Here is a 20,412-nt window from a genome sequence, read left to right on the forward strand (position 1 = left end):
TAGCAAAACTTTGGGTAAAATTTGCTAATTGTTTTTCAGTTTTTCTTTTTTACTAAATTTGCAAAAATTTCTTCGCACTAAATCCCACCCATTTTGCTTATCATTGTTGAAAAATGTCAAGATATATATAAAACAGCAAAATTCACACAGTTAAGGTTTATCTAAGTTATTCTATGGAACCAGTATGAAGCCAATTATTATTATTATTATTTATTATTATAGCGCCATTTATTCCATGGCACTTTACATGTCATTAGCCAATACCTTCTTGTTTTTTTGTCTAGAATTGATGCAATTGAATTTTACACCTTTTTGAGGATAGAGAAGAACTATATAATCGTGGAGGTCTTCTTATGGGGGCCTAAGATGCAGCTCATTACTTCTTCTAGGGACCATAAATGCCCTACCCTCTAAGGGATGGAAGAGAAAAGACACAAGTTGCCAATTGCTTCTGTATACTAACTGGCGCGGGGGTTAAGGATTGACTTTAGTGGTTAGTTAGACCAGTCCAGGAGCCAATTTAAGAGTAGCTGTCACTGGGTAAAATTTGGCCAGTCTTATATCATACTTTATTCCCGCTGCTCCCGAAAGTATTCTATTTTGTTTTTTTTTTTTTTAATCCATCATATGGTTCCAGAGATATTGTCCTTTTAATTTACTGCTGCTTTCTATGGTATTTACAAGTGGGTGTGAATGACAGGATCCTCTGGGGCGTGTCACCTTTTGAGCCATGCCCCTTTGGTAAAGATCTTAAATATTAGCTCTTCATAAAAAGGCCCATATCTCTGTTTAAAAAAACAAACAAAACAAGAGCGGAATATTCATGGGAATTAAACAAAAAGGCTTAAATTGGCCTCTTAACTGGTGATAGGAACTCTCTAAGGATATAAAATAGTCCAAAATTGTATCCACCGTATAGATCACCAATTAAATCCAGGTTATTTATGAATCATTCTATACATAATACATTCAACTAGCCACAAGTTATTGGCTCCAAAATCATCTTTATATGTGGCTGTCTTCTGTTGGACGCTTGTGGTACATCAATACGGCCTTGTAGACAGTGTGAAATATTTCAGCAGAATAGTAAGCGACTACTTTCTCTGGCAAAAATATCTGATCACTGGTGGTCTCAGCACAAGACCAGATTATAGTTGAAAGTTTGGGTAAATTAGGGGTGAAGTAGGATAAATAATTAATACGATAATATTCTACAACTAAATGTTGGCCATTATTTGAACCCTGGGTGTTTAGAACCACCACTCATGCCCCCCAAAATATTCTGCATAGTCTGACCCAATAACAAAACTTTTTTATTAGACAGATTTTTATTTTCAGTTTCTGAATGTAATACTTGTAACAGACGCTGTTTAATATTTTATTATGATGTTCGTGTTCTGAATTCTGCGTTGCATTAGGCATGGCTCCAGTGTCACAGAGGATGCGGAGTTTGGAATCTCTGACCTTGAAGCCTTGCATAAGTCTTGCTTTCCTCATCTCGAAAATATTCTGCTGGCATCTTTAAGAGCTCATACCCGCATCTATTTTTTTTAAGAGAAAGGTTATACACATTAATCATTCGCTGAATCCGAGTTACAAATAAAGTATATGGGTCCCCATATTACATCAGTATGAGATGCGAATAGGACTGAGCCTCAGTGCTAGGTACAGGCATGTGTATGGGCGAATAACTGTGCCTGTGTAAGCAATTGAAGGGACTCCGTCATTGTGATGATTGGTGGGTCTGAAGAAATCCTGATGATCTGTTCTAAAGAAGTATAGAAATAACAGTGAGGCCAGTCTGTTCTTGGGTGGTGGTCCTGGCAAATGTAATATTTTCAAGACTCTCGTAGGCCAGCCAAATACACTCACACCAAATTCTCAAACAATTGTTCATCAGGGCATTGCCATAATGAAACAGAAGAACATTCCTATAACGTTGACACAGTGTTAGGCCCACGCCAGTAGTCACCAACCTGTGGCTCACCAGCTCTTTCAAAATCACAACTTCAACCCATGGCTCCTGAGCATGCAGGGAGTGGAAGGGAAAGGTGGCAAAGTCTTTAAAAGGTAACTGTACTTTAAACAAACTTTGGATAAAAGAATCGATTAAAGAAATTTATTTCCTTCCCCACTTATCAGCCACTTGTCGCTCTCCCTCCCCTGCCCCCCAAACTTGTCATCCTCACTAAAAAAGCAAACAACTCATCTCCATCTTGCACAGACAAGATGAACCACCAAATCTATGGAGAGATGAGGAGCAGAGCGAGGAAATAGTAGGTAGAGAGAGACACAGAAAGATTGTGCTGAGCTTTCTAACAAGTCTTTTACCTAATATCAGAGCTGTTTCACATTCAAGACTGCTGTATATTATCCTCAATTGTGTTGCTTGTTTCTGTGTGCTAAATGTGTGCTGTGCTAGGTAAGGGAGAGATTATAGCCGCTTGTCTTCTCTAATAAACCCAGAGTCAATTACAAAGTAAGGGATAGAACTTGCTGAGGCGAAAACTGGTGAAAATGCAGTCTACAAGTCATATAATGCCCAGAAATTATGTACTTTCTCATATACAGTACAGACCAAAAGTTTGGACACACCTTCTCATTTAAAGATTTTTCTGTATTTTCATGACTATGAAAATTGTACATTCACACTGAAGGCATCAAAACTATGAATTAACGCATGTGGAATTATATGCTTAACAAAAAAGTGTGAAACAACTGAAAATATGTCTTATATTCTAGGTTCTTCAAAGTAGCCACCTTTTGCTTTGATGACTGCTTTGCACAATCTTTGGCATTCTCTTGATGAGCTTCAAGAGGTAGTCACCGGAAATGGTTTTCACTTCACAGGTGTGCCCTGTCAGGTTTAATAAGTGGGATTTCTTGCCTTATAAATGGGGTTGAGACCATCAGTTGTGTTGTGCAGAAGTCTGGTGGATACACAGCTGATAGTTCTACTCAATAGACTGTTAGAATTTGTATTATGGCAAGAAAAAAACAGCTAAGTAAATAAAAACGAGTGGCCATCATTACTTTAAGAAATTAAGGTCAGTCAGTGCGAAAAATTGGGCAAACTTTGAAAGTGTCCCCAAGTGCAGTTGCAAAAACCATCAAGCGCTACAAAGAAACTGGTTCACATGAGGACAGCCCCAGGAGAGGAAGGCCAAGAGTCACCTCAGCTTCTGAGGATAAGTTTATCCGAGTCACCAGCCTCAGAAATTGCAGGTTAACAGCAGCTCAGATTAGAGACCAGGTCAATGCCACACAGAGTTCTAGCAGCAGACACATCTCTGCAACAACTGTTAAGAGGAGACTTTGTGCAGCAGGCCTTCATGGTAAAATAGCTGCTAGGAAACCACTGCTAAGGACAGGCAACAAGCAGAAGAGACTTGTTTGGGCTAAAGAACACAAGGAATGGACATTAGACCAGTGGAAATCTGTGCTTTGGTCTGATGAGTCCAAATTTGAGATCTTTGGTTCCAACCACCGTGTCTTTGTGCGACGCAGAAAAGGTGAACGGATGGACTCTACATGCCTGGTTCCCACCGTGAAGCATGGAGGAGGAGGTGTGATGGTGTGGGGGTGCTTTGCTGGTGACACTGTTGGGGATTTATTCAAAATTGAAGGCATACTGAACCAGCATGGCTACCACAGCATCTTGCAGCGGCATGCTATTCCATCCGGTTTGCGTTTAGTTGGACCATCATTTATTTTTCAACAGGACAATGACCCCAAACACACCTCCAGGCTGTGTAAGGGCTATTTGACCAAGAAGGAGAGTGATGGAGTGCTACGCCAGATGATCTGGCCTCCACAGTCACCAGACCTGAACCCAATCGAGATGGTTTAGGGTGAGCTGGACCGCAGAGTGAAGGCAAAAGGGCCAACAAGTGCTAAGCATCTCTGGGAACTCCTTCAAGATTGTTGGAAGACCATTTCCGGTGACTACCTCTTGAAGCTCATCAAGAGAATGCCAAGAGTGTGCAAAGCAGTCATCAAAGCAAAAGGTGGCTACTTTGAAGAACCTAGAATATAAGACATATTTTCAGTTGTTTCACACTTTTTTGTTAAGTATATAATTCCACATGTGTTAATTCATAGTTTTGATGCCTCCAGTGTGAATGTACAATTTTCATAGTCATGAAAATACAGAAAAATCTTTAAATGAGAAGGTGTGTCCAAACTTTTGGTCTGTACTGTACATACACAGGAATGCTTATTCTGAAAAGTGACTTGAAAATATGGTTACCCTTTAAGTGAAACATTCAACAGATATCATGCCTGTATGCTCACCTGATAGCCCACTAGTTATATAGGCTGCCCATAGGTAGAATGGTCCTGGTTTCTTGACTTTACGCAGTTGGGATGTGGCCAGTTGGTTGATCTTTCAATCATCTCTTTTGTAACAAAGGTTAGAAATCATCTGGTTGCTATAGACCACTGGTCCACAATTTTTGTGTCTAATCTTCATAATTTCCCAAAAGATTTATCGAGAAGGAAATAACTTCCAAATATTAAGAGATAAAAACCTTCAGTCTTATTTGCATTTTATTTTTCCATAATGGTTTTGATCTTTTGATTGGTAAAATGGAGCCATTGAAAGTTCTTAAATTTCTAAAGAAGTGGTGGCGAGGGCAAAAACAGTGTCTGAGGGCAATGTATAAAGGTATGGAGGGATTACCAAAATGTCTACATGTTCGAAAGGCTAAAATTATAATAAAGCTTGCTACTTTTTCTCTGTTTAGAGGAAGACGACCGAGGCTTGGAGGCCATAGATGACTTCTTTCCTGAAGAACAGGTCACCCCTCAGAAAAGGAAAAAATCCAAAAAGTCAAAGGAAAATAAAGTGACAAAGACAAAACGAAGGAAAAAAGAGGTAAGAGAATTTAGTGAATATCTATTATCTATCTATCTCATATCTATCTCATATCTAACCCTTCTCTCACTCTCGTTGTCACATTTTCATATCCATCTTCTATAAAGCGCAGATAACATTGTGAAGCTAAAATCTGCCCAATTATACTGTAATTGTATTCTTTTCTACCCACTTTCTACTGCATATTAGAAATCTCCAGAGTTTTATTAGGGCAGCATGTGAAATAAGGCTTCCGAGACCCGACGTTTTCCATGGGCGCAACCCTAAATGAAGGGAACTGTTTATTTAAATTTGTCCTATGGCAGAAATGAATGTAAATGTATTATTGTAGCCAAGGACACCATAAGCATAAGTCATTGTTTACCTTCTTTATATTTCTGTATAAATGAGCACCAGTCTTGTCTGTAAATGAACTTATTCAAATGTAATTCGTAGCATGTTAATATAGATGGTAGCAAAGAATTGTAGACACTTGAAAACCTGATACCTGTTTTCATTAAAAAATAAAAATAAAAAATCGGATATTCTGCAATTTACCTGCCACCCCATAATCCCAAAATATTATTTTTACTTTACATTTTAAGAAGCTAATAATAAGAAAATTAATTTTCATTTTATTTACTCCATGACATGGAATGGAGCACACAGTGTTTAGAAGTCTATGTCTTCTATGTACAAAACTTTAGTCACTATAACTCTGCTCCCTATGTATAAAAATATAACTACTATAATACTGCTCCTACGTACAAGAATATAACTACTATAATACTGCTCCCTATGTATAAAAATATAACTACTATTATACTGCTCCTACGTACAAGAATATAACTACTATAATACTGTACGTATGTACAAGAATATAACTACTATAATGCTGCTCCATATGTACAAGAATATAACTACTATAATGCTGCTCCATATGTACAAGAATATAACTACTATAATGCTCTCTGTGTACAAGAATATAACTACTATAAACTGCCCCTATGTGTAAAAATATAACTACTATTATACTGCTCCTACGTACAAGAATATAACTACTATAATACTGCTGCTATGTACAAAAATAGAACTACTATAATACTGTCCAATGTGCAAGAATATAACTACTATAATACTGCCTCCTATGTACAAGAATACAACTACTATAATACTGCCTCCTATGTACAAGAATACAACTACTATAATACTTCTCCTATGTACAAGAATATAACTACTATAATACTGCCTCCTATGTACAAAAATATAACTACTATAATACTGCCGAATGTACAAGAATATAACGACTATAATACTGCCCCTATGTACAAGAATATAACGACTATAATAATGCCCCGTATGTACAAGAATATAACTACTATAATACTGTCCTCTTTGTACAAAAATATAACTACTATAATGCTGCTGCTATGTACAAGAATATAACTAATATAATACTGTCCCCTATGTACAAGAGTATAACTACTATAATACTGTCACCTATGTACAAGAATATAACTTCTATAATACTGCCCCTATGTGCAAGAATATAACTACTATAATACTGCCCCTATGTACAAGAATATAACTACTAAAATACTGCCCCTATGTACAAGAATAAAACTGCTATAATACTGTCCCCTATGTACAAGAATATAACTACTATAATACTGCCCCTATGTACAAGAATACAACTAATATAATACTGCCCCTAGGTGCAAGAATATGACTACTATAATACTGCCCCCTATGTGCAAGAATATAACTACTTTAATACTGCCCCTATGTACAAGAATATATCTGCTATAATACTGCTCATATGTACAAGAATATAACGACTTTAATACTGCTTCCAAGAACAAGAATATAACTACTATAATACTGTCCTCTATGTACAAAAATATAACTACTGTAATAGTGCTCCCATGTACAAGAATATAACTACTATAATACTATCCGCTATCTAGAGGAATATAACTACTATATTACTGCCCCCTATGTAAAAAGAATATAACTACTATAGTAGTGCCCCTATGTACAAGAATATAACTACTATAATACTGCCCCTATGTGCAAGAATAAAACTACTATAATACTGTCCCCTATGTACAAGAATATAACTACTATAATACTGCCCCTATGTACAAGAATACAACTAATATAATACTGCCCCTATGTACAAGAATATAACTACTATAATACTGCCCCCTATGTGCAAGAATATAACTACTTTAATACTGCTCCTATGTACAAGAATATAACTGCTATAATACTGCTCCTATGTACAAGAATATAACGACTTTAATACTGCTTCCAAGAACAAGACTATAACTACTATAATACTGTCCTCTATGTACAAAAATATAACTACTGTAATAGTGCTCCTATGTACAAGAATATAACTACTATAATTCTGTCCGCTATCTAGAGGAATATAACTACTATATTACTGCCCCCTATGTAAAAAGAATATAACTACTATAATACTGCCCCTCTGTACTAGAATATAACTACTGTAATACTGCCCCTATGTACAAGAATATAACTACTATAGTACTGCTCCTACGTACAAGAATATAACTACTATAATACTGTCCCTATGTACAAGAATATAACTACTATAATACTGCCCCTATGTACAAGAATATAACTACTATAATACTGCCCATTTGTAAAAGAATATAAGTACTATAGTACTGCCCATTGTACAAGAATATAACTACTCTAATACTGCCCCTATGTAAGAGAATATAGCTGCTATAATACTGCCCCCTATGTACAAGAATATAACTACTATAATACTGCTCCCTATGTGCAAGATTATAACTACTATAATACTGCTCATATGTACAAGGATATAACTACTATAATACTTCTAATGTAGAAGAATATAACTACTATAATACTGCTCCTTATGTACAAGAATATAACTACTGTAATACTGCCCCTATGTACAAGAATATAACTACTATAATACTGCCCCTATGTACAAGAATATAACTACTATAATACTGCCCCTATGTACAAGAATATAACTACTATAATACTGCCCCTATGTACAAGAATACAACTACTATAATACTGTCCCCTATGTACAAGAATATAACTACTATAATACTGCCCCTATGTACAAGAATACAACTACTATAATACTGTCCCCTATGTACAAGGATATAACTACTATAATACTGCCCCTATGTACAAGAATACAACTAATATAATACTGCCCCTATGTACAAGAATATAACTACTCTAATACTGCCCCCTATGTGCAAGAATATAACTACTTTAATACTGCTCCTATGTACAAGAATATAACTGCTATAATACTGCTCCTATGTACAAGAATATAACGACTTTAATACTGCTTCCAAGAACAAGAATATAACTACTATAATACTGCCTCCTATGTACAAAAATATAACTACTATAATACTGCCTCCTATGTACAAGAATATAACTACTCTAATACTGCCCCTATGTACAAGAATATATCTACTATAATACTACTCCTATGTACAAGTATATAACTACTATAATACTGTCCCGTATGTACAAGAATATAACTACTATAATACTGCCCCTATGTACAAGAATATAACTTCTATAATACTGCTCCTATGTACAAGAATATAACTACTATAATTCTGTCCGCTATCTAGAGGAATATAACTACTATATTACTGCCCCCTATGTAAAAAGAATATAACTACTATAATACTGCCCCTCTGTACTAGAATATAACTACTGTAATACTGCCCCTATGTACAAGAATATAACTACTATAGTACTGCTCCTACGTACAAGAATATAACTACTATAATACTGTCCCTATGTACAAGAATATAACTACTATAATACTGCCCCTATGTACAAGAACATAACTACTATAATACTGCCCTTATGAACAAGAATATAACTACTATAATACTGCTCCTATGTACAAGAATATAACTAGTTTAATACTGCCCCTATGTACAAGAATATAACTACTATAATTCTGCCCCTATGTGCATATGTGCAAGAATATAACTACTACAATACTGCCCCTATGTAAAAGAATATAACTACTATAATACTGCTCCGATGTACAAGAATATAACTACTATAATACTGCCCCCTATGTACAAGTATATAACTACTATAATACTGCCCCTATGAACATGAATATAACTACTATAATACTGCCCCCTATGTGCAAGAATATAACTACTTTAATACTGCCCCTATGTACAAGAATATAACTGCTATAATACTGCTCCTATGTACAAGAATATAACGACTATAATACTGCCCCTATAAACAAGAATATAACTACTATAATACTGCCCCTATGTACAGGAATATAACTACTATAATACTGCCCCTATGTACAAGAATATAACTACTTTAATACTGCCCCTATGTACAAGAATATAACTGCTATAATACTGCTCCTATATACAAGAATATAACGACTATAATACTGCTTCCAAGAACAAGAATATAACTACTATAATACTGTCCTCTATGTACAAAAATATAACTACTATAATACTGCTCCTATGTACAAGAATATAACTACTATAATACTGTCCGCTATCTAGAGGAATATAACTACTATATTACTGCCCCTATGTACAAGAATATAACTACTATAATACTGCTCCTATATACAAGAATATAACTACTATAATACTGCCCCCTATGTACAAGAATATAACTACTTTAATACTGCCCCTATGTACAAGAATATAACTGCTATAATACTGCTCCTATGTACAAGAATATAACGACTATAATACTGCCCCTATAAACAAGAATATAACTACTATAATACTGCCCCTATGTACAGGAATATAACTACTATAATACTGCCCCTATGTACAAGAATATAACTACTTTAATACTGCCCCTATGTACAAGAATATAACTGCTATAATACTGCTCCTATGTACAAGAATATAACGACTATAATACTGCTTCCAAGAACAAGAATATAACTACTATAATACTGTCCTCTATGTACAAAAATATAACTACTATAATACTGCTCCTATGTACAAGAATATAACTACTATAATACTGTCCGCTATCTAGAGGAATATAACTACTATATTACTGCCCCTATGTACAAGAATATAACTACTATAATACTGCTCCTATATACAAGAATATAACTACTATAATACTGCCCCCTATGTACAAGAATATAACTACTATAATACTGCCCCTATGTACAAGAATATAACTACTATAATACTGCTCCTATGTACAAGAATATAACTACTATAATACTGCCCCTATGTACAAGAATATAACTACTATAATACTGCCCCTATGTACAAGAATATAACTACTATAATACTGCTCCTATGTACAAGAATATAACTACTATAATACTGCCCCTATGTACAAGAATATAACTACTATAATACTGCTCCTATGTACAAGAATATAACTACTATAATACTGCCCCTATGTACAAGAATATAACTACTATAATAAGGCTGCTATGTACAAGAATATAAATACTATAATACTGCTCCTATGTACAAGAATATAACTACTATAATACTGCCCCCTATGTGCAAGAATATAACTACTTTAATACTGCCCCTATGTACAAGAATATAACGACTATAATACTGCTTCCAAGAACAAGAATATAACTACTATAATACTGTCCTCTATGTACAAAAATATAACTACTATAATACTGCTCCTATGTACAAGAATATAACTACTATAATACTGTCCGCTATCTAGAGGAATATAACTACTATATTACTGCCCCTATGTACAAGAATATAACTATTATAATACTGCCCCCTATGTACAAGAATATAACTACTATAATACTGCCCCTATGTACAAGAATATAACTACTATAATACTGCTCCTATGTACAAGAATATAACTACTATAATACTGCCCCTATGTACAAGAATATAACTACTATAATACTGCTCCTATGTACAAGAATATAACTACTATAATACAGCCCCTATGTACAAGAATATAACTACTATAATACTGCTCCTATGTACAAGAATATAACTACTATAATACTGCCCCTATGTATAAGAATATAACTACTATAATACTGCTCCTATGTACAAGAATATAACTACTATAATACTGTCCGCTATCTAGAGGAATATAACTACTATATTACTGCCCCTATGTACAAGAATATAACTACTATAATACTGCTCCTATGTACAAGAATATAACTACTATAATACTGCCCCCTATGTACAAGAATATAACTACTATAATACTGCCCATATGTACAAGAATATAACTACTATAATACTGCCCCCTATGTACAAGAATATAACTACTATAATACTGCCCCTATGTACATGAATATAACTACTATAATACTGCACCTTATGTACAAGAATATGACTACTATAATACTGCCCCTATGTACAAGAATATAACTACTATAATACTGCCCCTATGTACAAGAATATAACTACTATAATACTGCCCCTATGTACAAGAATATAACTACTATAATACTGCTCCCTATGTACAAGAATATAACTACTATAATACTGCCCGCTATGTACAAGAATATAACTACTATAATACTGCCCCTATGTACAAGAATATAACTACTATAATACTGCCCCTATGTACAAGAATATGACTACTATAATACTTCCCCTTATGTACAAGAATATAACTACTATAATACTGCCCCTATGTACAAGAATATAACTACTATAATACTGCCCGCTATGTACAAGAATATGACTACTATAATACTGCCCCTATGTACAAGAATATAACTACTATAATACTGCCCCTATGTACAAGAATATAACTACTATAATACTGCCCCTATGTACAAGAATATAACTACTATAATACTGCTCCCTTTGTACAAGAATATAACTACTATAATACTGCCCCTATGTACACGAATATAACTACTATAATACTGCCCCTATGTACAAGAATATAACTACTATAATACTGCCCCTATGTACAAGAATATAACTACTATAATACTGCTCCTAAGTGCAAGAATATAACTACTATAATACTGCCCCTATGTACATGAATATAACTACTATAATACTGCACCTTATGTACAAGAATATGACTACTATAATACTGCCCCTATGTACAAGAATATAACTACTATAATACTGCCCCTATGTACAAGAATATAACTACTATAATACTGCCCCTATGTACAAGAATATAACTACTATAATACTGCTCCTATGTACAAGAATATAACTACTATAATACTACACCTATGTACAAGAATATAACTACTATAATTCTGCCCCTATGTTCAAGAATATAACTAGTATAATACTGCCCCTATGTAAAAGAATTTAACTACTATAATACTGCTCCGATGTACAAGAATATAACTGCTATAATACTGCCCCTATGAACATGAATATAACTACTATAATACTGCCCCTATGTACAAGAATATAACTACTATAATACTGCCCATATGTACAAGAATATAACTACTATAATACTGCCCCCTATGTGCAAGAATATAACTACTTTAATACTGCCCCTATGTACAAGAATATAACTGCTATAATACTGCTCCTATGTACAAGAATATAACGACTATAATACTGCCCCTATGTACAAGAATATAACTACTATAATACTGCCCCTATGTACAAGAATATAACTACTATAATACTGCCCATTTGTAAAAGAATATAAGTACTATAGTACTGCCCATTGTACAAGAATATAACTACTCTAATACTGCCCCTATGTAAGAGAATATAGCTGCTATAATACTGCCCCCTATGTACAAGAATATAACTACTATAATACTGCTCCCTATGTGCAAGATTATAACTACTATAATACTGCTCATATGTACAAGGATATAACTACTACAATACTTCTAATGTAGAAGAATATAACTACTATAATACTGCTCCTTATGTACAAGAATATAACTACTATAATACTGCCCCTATGTACAAGAATATAACTACTATAATACTGCCCCTATGTACAAGAATATAACTACTATAATACTGCCCCTATGTACAAGAATATAACTACTATAATACTGCCCCTATGTACAAGAATACAACTACTATAATACTGTCCCCTATGTGCCAGAATATAACTACTATAATACTGCCCCTATGTAGAAGAATACAACTAATATAATACTGCCCCTATGTACAAGAATATAACTACTATAATACTGCCCCCTATGTGCAAGAATATAACTACTTTAATACTGCTCCTATGTACAAGAATATAACTGCTATAATACTGCTCCTATGTACAAGAATATAACGACTTTAATACTGCTTCCAAGAACAAGAATATAACTACTATAATACTGTCCTCTGTGTACAAAAATATAACTAGTATAATAGTGCTCCTATGTACAAGAATATAACTACTATAATTCTGTCCGCTATCTAGAGGAATATAACTACTATATTACTGCCCCCTATGTAAAAAGAATATAACTACTATAATACTGCCCCTCTGTACTAGAATATAACTACTGTAATTCTGCCCTTATGAACAAGAATATAACTACTATAATACTGCTCCTATGTACAAGAATATAACTAGTTTAATACTGCCCCTATGTACAAGAATCTAACTACTATAATTCTGCCTCTATGTGCAAGAATATAACTACTACAATACTGCCCCTATGTAAAAGAATATAACTACTATAATACTGCTCCAATGTACAAGAATATAACTACTATAATACTGCCCCCTATGTACAAGAATATAACTACTATAATACTGCCCCTATGAACATGAATATAACTAATATAATACTGCCCCCTATGTACAAGAATATAACTACTATAATACTGCCCCCTATGTACAAGAATATAACTACTATAATACTGCCCCTATGTACAAGAATATAACTACTATAATACTGCCCATATGTACAAGAATATAGCTACTATAATACTGCCCCCTATGTGCAAGAATATAACTACTTTAATACTGCCCCTATGTACAAGAAAATAATTGCTATAATACTGCTCCTATGTACAAGAATATAATGACTATAATACTGCCCCTATGTACAAGAATATAACTACTATAATACTGCCCCTATGTACAAGAATATAAGTATAATATTGCCCCCTATGTGCCGGAATATAACTACTTTAATACTGCCCCTATGTACAAGAATATAACTACTATAATACTGCCCCTATGTACAAGAATATAACTACTATAATACTGCTCCAATGTACAAGAATATAACTACTATAATACTGCCCCCTATGTACAAGAATATAACTACTATAATACTGCCCCCTATGTACAAGAATATAACTACTATAATACTGCCCCTATGTACAAGAATATAACTACTATAATACTGCCCATATGTACAAGAATATAACTACTATAATACTGCCCCTATGTGCAAGAATATAACTACTTTAATACTGCCCCTATGTACAAGAATATAACTGCTATAATACTGCTCCTATGTACAAGAATATAATGACTATAATACTGCCCCTATGTACAAGAATATAACTACTATAATACTGCCCCTATGTACAAGAATATAAGTATAATATTGCCCCCTATGTGCCAGAATATAACTACTTTAATACTGCCCCTATGTACAAGAATATAACTACTATAATACTGCCCCTATGTACAAGAATATAACTACTATAATACTTCCCATTTGTAAAAGAATATAAGTACTATAATACTGCCCCCTATGTACAAGAATATAACTACTATAATACTCTCATATGTACAAGGATATAACTACTATAATACTTCTAATGTAGAAGAATATAACTACTATAATACTGCTCCTTATGTAGAAGAATATAACTACTATAATACTGCCCCTATGTACAAGAATATAACTACTCTAATACTGCCCCTATGTACAAGAGTATAACTACTATAATACTGCCCCTATGTACAAGAATATAACTACTGTAATACTGCCCCTATGTACAAGAATACAACTACTATAATACTGTCCCCTATGTACAAGAATATAACTACTATAATACTGCCCCTATGTACAAGAATACAACTAATATAATACTGCCCCTATGTACAAGAATATAACTACTATAATACTGCCCCCTATGTGGAAGAATATAACTACTTTAATACTGCTCCTATGTACAAGAATATAACTGCTATAATACTGCTCCTATGTACAAGAATATAACGACTTTAATACTGCTTCCAAGAACAAGAATATAACTACTATAATACTGTCCGCTATCTAGAGGAATATAACTACTATATTACTGCCCCCTATGTAAAAAGAATATAACTACTATAATACTGCCCCTCTGTACTAGAATATAACTACTGTAATACTGCCCTTATGAACAAGAATATAACTACTATAATACTGCTCCTATGTACAAGAATATAACTAGTTTAATACTGCCCCTATGTACAAGAATATAACTACTATAATTCTGCCCCTATGTGCAAGAATATAACTACTACAATACTGCCCCTATGTAAAAGAATATAACTACTATAATACTGCTCCGATGTACAAGAATATAACTACTATAATACTGCCCCCTATGTACAAGAATATAACTACTATAATACTGCCCCTATGAACATGAATATAACTACTATAATACTGCCCCTATGTACAAGAATATAACTACTATAATACTGCCCATATGTACAAGAATATAACTACTATAATACTGCCCCCTATGTGCAAAAATATAACTACTTTAATACTGCCCCTATGTACAAGAATATAACTGCTATAATACTGCTCCTATGTACAAGAATATAACGACTATAATACTGCCCCTATAAACAAGAATATAACTACTATAATACTGCCCCTATGTACAGGAATATAACTACTATAATACTGCCCCTATGTGCAAGAATATAACTATAATACTGTCCCCTATGTGCCAGAATTTAACTATTTTAATACTGCCCCTATGTACAAGGATATAACTACTATAATACTTCTAATGTTGAAGAATATAACTACTATAATACTGCTCCTTATGTACAAGAATATAACTACTATAATACTGCCCCTATGTACAAGAATATAACTACTATAATACTGCCCCTATGTACAAGAATATGACTACTATAATACTGTCCCCTATGTACAAGAATATAACTACTATAATACTGCCCCTATGTACAAGTATATAGCTACTATAATACTGCCCCTATGTGCAAGAATATAACTACTATAATACTGCCCCTATGTACAAGAATAAAACTACTATAATTCTGTCCCCTATGTACAAGAATATAACTACTATAATACTGCCCCTATGTACAAGAATGTAACTAATATAATACTGCCCCTATGTACAAGAATATAACTACTATAATACTGCCCCCTATGTGCAAGAATTTAACTACTTTAATACTGCCCCTATGTACAAGAATATAACTGCTATAATACTGCTCCTATGTACAAGAATATAACGACTATAATGCTGCTTCCAAGAACAAGAATATAACTACTATAATACTGTCCTCTATGTACAAAAATATAACTACTATAATACTGCTCCTATGTACAAGAATATAACTACTATAATACTGTCCGCTATCTAGAGGAATATAACTACTATATTACTGCCCCTATGTACAAGAATATAACTACTATAATACTGCTCCTATGTACAAGAATATAACTACTATAATACTGCCCCCTATGTACAAGAATATAACTACTATAATACTGCCCCTATGTACAAGAATATAACTACTATAATACTGCTCCTATGTACAAGAATATAACTACTATAATACTGCCCCTATGTACAAGAATATAACTACTATAATACTGCCCCTATGTACAAGAATATAACTACTATAATACTGCCCCTATGTACAAGAATATAACTACTATAATAAGGCTGCCATGTACAAGAATATAAATACTATAATACTGCTCCTATGTACAAGAATATAACTACTATAATACTGCCCCCTATGTACAAGAATATGACTACTATAATACTGCCCCTATGTACAAGAATATAACTACTATAATACTGCCCCTATGTACAAGAATATAACTACTATAATACTGCCCCTATGTCCAAGAATATAACTACTATAATACTGCTCCCTATGTACAAGAATATAACTACTATAATACTGCCCGCTATGTACAAGAATATAACTACTATAATACTGCCCCTATGTACAAGAATATAACTACTATAATACTGCCCCTATGTACAAGAATATGACTACTATAATACTGCCCCCTATGTACAAGAATATAACTACTATAATACTGCCCCTATGTGCAAGAATATAACTACTATAATACTGTCCGCTATGTACAAGAATATGACTACTATAATACTGCCCCTATGTACAAGAATATAACTACTATAATACTGCCCCTATGTACAAGAATATAACTACTATAATACTGCCCCTATGTACAAGAATATAACTACTATAATACTGCCCCTATGTACAAGAATATAACTACTATAATAAGGCTGCCATGTACAAGAATATAAATACTATAATACTGCTCCTATGTACAAGAATATAACTACTATAATACTGCCCCCTATGTACAAGAATATATCTACTATAATACTGCCCATATGTACAAGAATATAACTACTATAATACTGCCCCCTATGTACAAGAATATGACTACTATAATACTGCCCCTATGTACAACAATATAACTACTATAATACTGCCCCTATGTACAAGAATATAACTACTATAATACTGCCCCTATGTCCAAGAATATAACTACTATAATACTGCTCCCTATGTACAAGAATATAACTACTATAATACTGCCCGCTATGTACAAGAATATAACTACTATAATACTGCCCCTATGTACAAGAATATAACTACTATAATACTGCCCCTATGTACAAGAATATGACTACTATAATACTGCCCCCTATGTACAAGAATATAACTACTATAATACTGCCCCTATGTGCAAGAATATAACTACTATAATACTGTCCGCTATGTACAAGAATATGACTACTATAATACTGCCCCTATGTACAAGAATATAACTACTATAATACTGCCCCTATGTACAAGAATATAACTACTATAATACTGCCCCTATGTACAAGAATATAACTACTATAATACTGCTCCCTATGTACAAGAATATAACTACCGGTACTATAATACTGCTCCCTATGTACAAGAATATAGCTACTATAATACTGCCCCTATGTACAAGAATATACCTACTATAATACTGCCCCTATGTACAAGAATATAACTACTATAATACTGCTCCTATGTACAAGAATATAACTACTATAATACTGCTCCTAAGTACAAGAATATAACTACTATAATACTGCCCCTATGTACATGAATATAACTACTATAATACTGCACCTTATGTACAAGAATATGACTACTATAATACTGCTCCCTATGTACAAGAATATGACTACTATAATACTGCCCCTATGTACAAGAATATAACTACTATAATACTGCCCCTATGTACAAGAATATAACTACTATAATACTGCCCCTATGTACAAGAATATAACTACTATAATACTGCCCCTATGTACAAGAATATAACTACTATAATACTGCTCCTAAGTACAAGAATATAACTACTATAATATTGCCCCTATGTACATGAATATAACTACTATAATACTGCACCTTATGTACAAGAATATGACTACTATAATACTGCTCCCTATGTACAAGAATATGACTACTATAATACTGCCCCTATGTACAAGAATATAACTAATATAATACTGCCCCTATGTACAAGAATATAACTACTATAATACTGCCCCTATGTACAAGAATATAACTACTATAATACTGCACCTTATGTACAAGAATATAACTACTATAATACTGCCCCCTATGTACAAGAATATAACTACTATAATACTGCTCCCTATGTATAAGAATATAACTACTATAATACTGCCCCTATGTACAAGAATATAACTACTATAATACTGCCCCTATGTACAAGAATATAACTACTATAATACTGCCCCTATGTACAAGAATATAACTACTATAATACTGCCCCTATGTACAAGAATATAACTACTATAATACTGCACCTTATGTACAAGAATATAACTACTATAATACTGCCCCTATGTACAAGAATATAACTACTATAATACTGCCCCTATGTACAAGAATATAACTACTATAATACTGCCCCTATGTACAAGAATATAACTACTATAATACTGCCCCTATGTACAAGAATATAACTACTATAATACTGCACCTTATGTACAAGAATATGACTACTATAATACTGAAATATAAATGAACTTAAATACTGTAGTTCTTCTCCTATGTTGAAGAATTTATCAACTACCATGCTGCTCTCTTGTACAAGAATAAAACAATCTTATTACTACCTCTTATTAAGGAAAATATTGCTCAAGGTCAGATGTCAAGGATGAAGAACTAGTGAGATTTCTGAAGCCATTGGATGCTTTGACCATCTATTGAGGATGCAAAAACACATAAATTTATTTTTTTATTAGTTTATCTTCATCCATTTCCACATTGTTAACCTGGGAATTCTTGACTTTGATGGTGATCCTGCTTTAGATTTTTTTTCCTTTTGTGTGTTTTATATAACGTTGGTGAGATTTTCCATTTCAGTGATTGGTTGTGATTATTAGTGATGTCACCACTCCTGTCTTGGTGATGTCACCACTCCTGTCTTGGTGATGTCACAAGTCCCAGCCCAGGCACTCAGTCCAGTCTTTAACTAGAATGTGCAGCTTCTGAATTTCTGCCTTCTACGGAAACATAGCAGGAATGATAATTTACTGTGTCAGCGATATATACAGTAAGCCATTAGTAAAAACAGTATTCCCGGATAGCCCAGAGTGTCACTCCGTCTTTATATGGGAACCTGATAAAATTAAATGGATTCCTAATTGCAACTGCCATCTTGACAAATGTTTCATTTCCGATTTTCTCTTAATTTAAGAAACTGAAGATTGTAATTACTGAGCTCCGTCAGGACACTGTCAGCATCGTGGAGTGTGACGGATTTCTGAGGATGGCTTAGTTTGCTCTTATCTTCTTTAGCGGATTTTCAGGCGGTCGCAGCATTTAGGAGCGTAATGATGCTTGTTAGTAAACAATGATTAGCGTTCTACTGGCGTTGTAACGAGCAGATCATACAACTTGGCCTCCTTTTTATATATACAATGGTACTGTCATTATTGATGAGACTGTGGTGTGGAGGAAGATGTTGTCTTTGAAGGCTGGATATCGAGTGTTTGGCCGCCAGGTTCTTCTACTCTTCTTATCAACCTGCAGCTCACTCCCTAAACTCTCCACCTTCCTTACCTGTTCCATCTTTTCCCAATAAGTCAATGTAGGAACCTAAAATTTACTGTCCCTCACCTTCTTCACATTGGGTGGAGAGATAAACAAGAAAAGTGCTGAAAATGGTAACGTTCTGGCAGGGATGTAACCTAGATATTTCCCATTAAAATCAGTTAAGCTCACAGCCTGAAAAAAAAGAACAGACAGAACATAGTTAGACACAGGAT

The 20,412-nt window shown here is 33.7% G+C and overlaps 1 protein-coding gene across 9 annotated transcripts in view; it reads left to right on the top strand.

Annotated features, from left to right (window-relative positions):
* CHD5 (chromodomain helicase DNA binding protein 5) overlaps positions 1-20,412 on the top strand; it is a 277,373-nt gene that overhangs the window by 23,169 nt on the left and 233,792 nt on the right. For all 9 annotated transcript variants that reach the window (XM_073656702.1, XM_073656704.1, XM_073656701.1 and 6 more), the window contains exon 2: positions 4,746-4,876. In XM_073656702.1, coding sequence (XP_073512803.1) covers positions 4,746-4,876 — 131 coding nt within the window. The remainder of the gene's footprint in view (positions 1-4,745; positions 4,877-20,412) is intronic.

This window comes from Phyllobates terribilis, unplaced genomic scaffold (assembly GCF_046119375.1).
Source record: "Phyllobates terribilis strain yellow unplaced genomic scaffold, ASM4611937v1 Scaffold_12__6_contigs__length_324123572, whole genome shotgun sequence".
Lineage (NCBI taxonomy): Eukaryota > Metazoa > Chordata > Amphibia > Anura > Dendrobatidae > Phyllobates > Phyllobates terribilis.